The sequence below is a fragment of the Myotis brandtii genome, unplaced genomic scaffold (assembly GCF_000412655.1).
Source record: "Myotis brandtii unplaced genomic scaffold, ASM41265v1 scaffold897, whole genome shotgun sequence".
Classification (NCBI taxonomy): Eukaryota; Metazoa; Chordata; class Mammalia; order Chiroptera; family Vespertilionidae; genus Myotis; species Myotis brandtii.
The window spans coordinates 356,311-359,946 of NW_005371679.1; the positions used below are offsets into that span (position 1 = coordinate 356,311).

General features: G+C 60.3%; 1 protein-coding gene across 5 annotated transcripts in view; it reads left to right on the forward strand.

The window, feature by feature from the left end:
• Positions 1-3,628, forward strand: part of PEX11A (peroxisomal biogenesis factor 11 alpha) — an 80,425-nt gene extending 76,797 nt beyond the window's left edge. For all 5 annotated transcript variants that reach the window (XM_014532491.1, XM_014532490.1, XM_014532493.1 and 2 more), the window contains exons 5-7: positions 1,176-1,258; positions 2,870-3,134; positions 3,430-3,628. In XM_014532491.1, coding sequence (XP_014387977.1) covers positions 1,176-1,258; positions 2,870-3,134; positions 3,430-3,626 — 545 coding nt within the window. In that variant the 3' untranslated portion in view covers positions 3,627-3,628. The remainder of the gene's footprint in view (positions 1-1,175; positions 1,259-2,869; positions 3,135-3,429) is intronic.
• Positions 3,629-3,636: the final 8 nt, after the last annotated feature.

Below are 3,636 nucleotides of genomic sequence, written 5' to 3' on the forward strand. Positions count from 1 at the left end.
GAGGGGGTGAGGGAAACCCCAACAATACCAGGAAGCCTAGAAGTTTCCACCATCCTGATTAGAGAATCACAGGGTCTGAGGAGTCTGTACAGCAAGCAGGAGAGCACAGGGGTGAGGAGGACCCAGGCCCCGGCCGCCTCCCCCCTACACGCTCCTCAGATAATCCCTTGGTCTCCTTTTGCCCAGTCAGAAGGTGGTCAGGTCATCTGGCTCTCTACTAAAAACTTTGTAAAGAGAAATAAGATACCTGGCGGAAGAGCATATGAAAGGGTACATATAAAACCCATCTCCAGCCCTGGCCAGTGTGGCCCAATGAATAGAGCATCGGCCTGCGGACCAAAGGGTCCCGGGTTCGATTCTGGTCAAGGGCACAGACCTCGTTTGCAGGCCCCTCCACCGCCCGGGCCCTGGTCCGGGGCACATGCAGGAGGCAACCAATCGATGTGTTTCTCTCACATCGATGTTTCTCTCTGTCTCTTCCTCTCTCTTCCACTCGCTCTAAGAATCAATGGAAAAAAATGTCCTTGGGTGAGGATTAACAAACAAAAACAACAACAACAACAAACCATCTCCATGGCCAATGGCAGAGCTGGTCCCCGCTGTCCCTGGGCAGGGTCTCCCGGAAGCCTGTGCCTCCTCGGGCACTTGTCCCACCCAGGGCGCCACTCCTTTCTCTGCCCTGCGCACTGTTGACCTTCTCACCCCTAGAGGCTCAAAGGAAGGGCTGGGGACAGACTGGGGCCTGGATGGGCTGTGACTGGGAGTCTGGCCCCACCAAGGCCCCCAGGCCCTGCTGCCCCCTCTCCCACCTCTGCTCCCGCAAGTTTTAGCCGCTGATTCACACAGTTTCCCTCCCTTTCTCCCCACCACCCCGCCAGGCAGGCACCGTTAATCCTCACTGACAGTGAGGGACCTGGGGCCAGGCAGGCTGTGACTCGCCCGGAGCCACTCACTGCAGACTCGAGTGCAGGTCTGCCTGACTCCGGTGCCCACATGAGGGCAGGAGCCGGCCAGTCTCCAGGGGTCACGGCAGACGGGGGCTGGAGGGGACAGAGGCCCTCGGGCCCCGTGATGCTCTGGAGGGAGCAGGGCTGGGGGGTCTGAGGGCTCCAGGGGCCTTGCTTGGCACAGAGGCACCGCAAGAGTGAGGTTGTCACTCGGTCCTTTGCTTCCAGTCACAGCTGCTAATGAGCTGGCCTGCCGAGGCCTGGACCACCTGGAGGAGAAGATCCCGGCCCTCCAGTACCCCCCTGAGAAGGTGAGCCCCTCTCTCTTCTCTCAGGGGAGGGGGGTGCAGGCCCTGGATGCCCTGACCGGGAGTCGTTCATTTCTGTGGCGAGCGCCTTCCCAGGCTGGGGGCGGCTGCCTGCCCCTCAGGCCACGCACTGCGCTCCTTCCTGGCCCCGTGGAGGCAAAGGAAGGCAGGCTTTCTGGCACCAGCAGGTACAGGGTAGGTCCCCTAATCCCAACACCCCCCACCCCCCTCGAGACCCCCCGGGAGCCTGCATTGGACCCAGTGGTGTCCGCAGCCACCTAAGATCCTGGTCACACCCATAGATCCCAGGATTGCAGGCCCATGTCCTCCAGATCAGCCCTGTATGGGCCTGAGGCTGAGGAGGCACCGCCCCTGGATACATAGTTGCTGGGTATTTGTTATGGTAACGCCCCTGTCAGGTGCTTTGGGGGAGTAAGTCTCTGACCTCGCCCATCTCACTGACCAACCATTTATCCATCCCACAGACAGTTACTGATTTCCCCCTTCCCCGTGCCAGGGCCGCAATGCGTGATTTCTAGAGCTGTCTCATGTCACCCTCCTGTCAGTCCTGAGGATGGGTGGTTGTCCCCATTTTACAGATGGAAAAACTGGTGCCTTCCCGCTGGTCTCACAGCCTCAGGGGAGGCCCTGAGAGCGGGTCTGTTTGGCTCCCAGGCCTGTGCTCTGCTGTGTTCTTTTTCCAGATGAAGGGCAACATCTTTGTCACAAAGGAGGGCCCAGGCTAATGGGAGAGACTCATTCTTTTTTTTTTTTTTAATCCTCACCCGAGGATATAATTCCATTGATTTTTAGGGAGAGTGGAAGAGAGAGGGAAAGACAGAGAGAAACATTGATGTGAGAGAAACACATCGATTGGTTGCCTCCTGCACGAACCCCGCCCAGGGCCCGGGCCGGGGAGGGGCCTGCAACCGAGGTCCGTGCCCTTGACCGGAATCGAACCCAGGACCCTTTGGTCTGCAGGCCGATGCTCTATCCGCTGAGCCAAACCCGCGAGGGCAAGACATGTTCTTTCATTGCAGAACGAGCAGGAAGCTCAGCCACATCCATAAATCGTTGTAGATGCAGCCGGGCTGTGAGCAGTGCTCTGAAGGGAGGTCAGAGCAGACAGAGGAGTTTTGAAGGACGGACGTCTGTGTGCACAGGGCAACAGGGCGGCCCTGGGGCACCCCCAGAGGGGTTAGGGTATCAGTAGGCAGCACCGATGCAAAGAAGCCTGGTGGTGAGCAGGCGGTTGGCAGGGGAGGGTTAGAGCCCTTCCCCTCTTAAGCCCTGCTTAATCCAGGGCCCAGATATTGGTGCCAGTCCCCTGGGCCTTTTTTTTAAAAAAAAAATTTTTTTTTAAATTTTTTTAATTGATTTCAGAGAGGAAGGGAGAGGGTGAGAGATAGAAACATCAATGATGAGAGAGAATCAGGGATCGGCTGCCTCCTGCACGCCCCCTATTGGGGATCGAACCCGCAACCCGGGCATGTGCCCTGACTGGGGGTCGAACCGTGACCCCCTGGTTCATAGGTCGATGCTTAACCACTGAGCCACGCCGGCCGGGCTCCCCTGGGCCTTTCACGTACCTGACCCTCCTCCCCACTCCCCCAGATCGCCTCTGAGCTGAAGGGCACCATCTCCACCCGCCTCCGCAGCGCCAGGAACAGCATCAGCGTGCCCATCGCCAGCACGTCGGACAAGGTCCTGGGGGCCGCCCTGACCAGCTGTGAGCTCGCCTTGGGGGTGGCCAAAGACACTGTGGAGTACGCCGCCAAAACCCGAGTCGGCCGGCTGGCCTCCGGGGGCGCCGAGCTGGCCGTGGGCGGTATGGAGAAGGTGGTGGAGTTCCTCATCCCTCCAGCCAAGGACGAGTCAGGTATCTGCCCGCAGGGGCTGCCAGTCCCTCCCTGGGGAGTGAGTTGGCCCCTGGAAATGAGGGAAGCGGGCAAGGGCTCATCCAGCCCCTGCTCCGGAGCAGGGGAGGCCCCGCGGGGTTTCCCATGCGCCCATCCTCGCTTAGCCCGGCTCCCATTTGCAAGCAGGGAAAGTGGGTGGTGGCCCAGGTCACCATGAGCCTGTGGAGCTGGGACAGCAGCGGCAGCCCTAACCCAGCCCAGCTTTCCCTGCGCCTCTGATCCGCTCTCCCTTCTCTCCCCCCAACTCCTCCCCAGCCCCCGCTCCGGGACGCCAGCAGGCCCAGAAGCCTCCCAAGACCAATCGCAGCCTCATGAGCAGGGTGGGGAACCTGGCCAACACCGTCTCTCAACACACCTTCCAGACCACAAAGCAGGTGCTGAAGCAGGGCCACGCCCTGGCCATGTGGATCCCCGGGGTGGCGCCCCTGGTGAGTGTCTGCCCTGAGCTCTGACCCCCCCCAC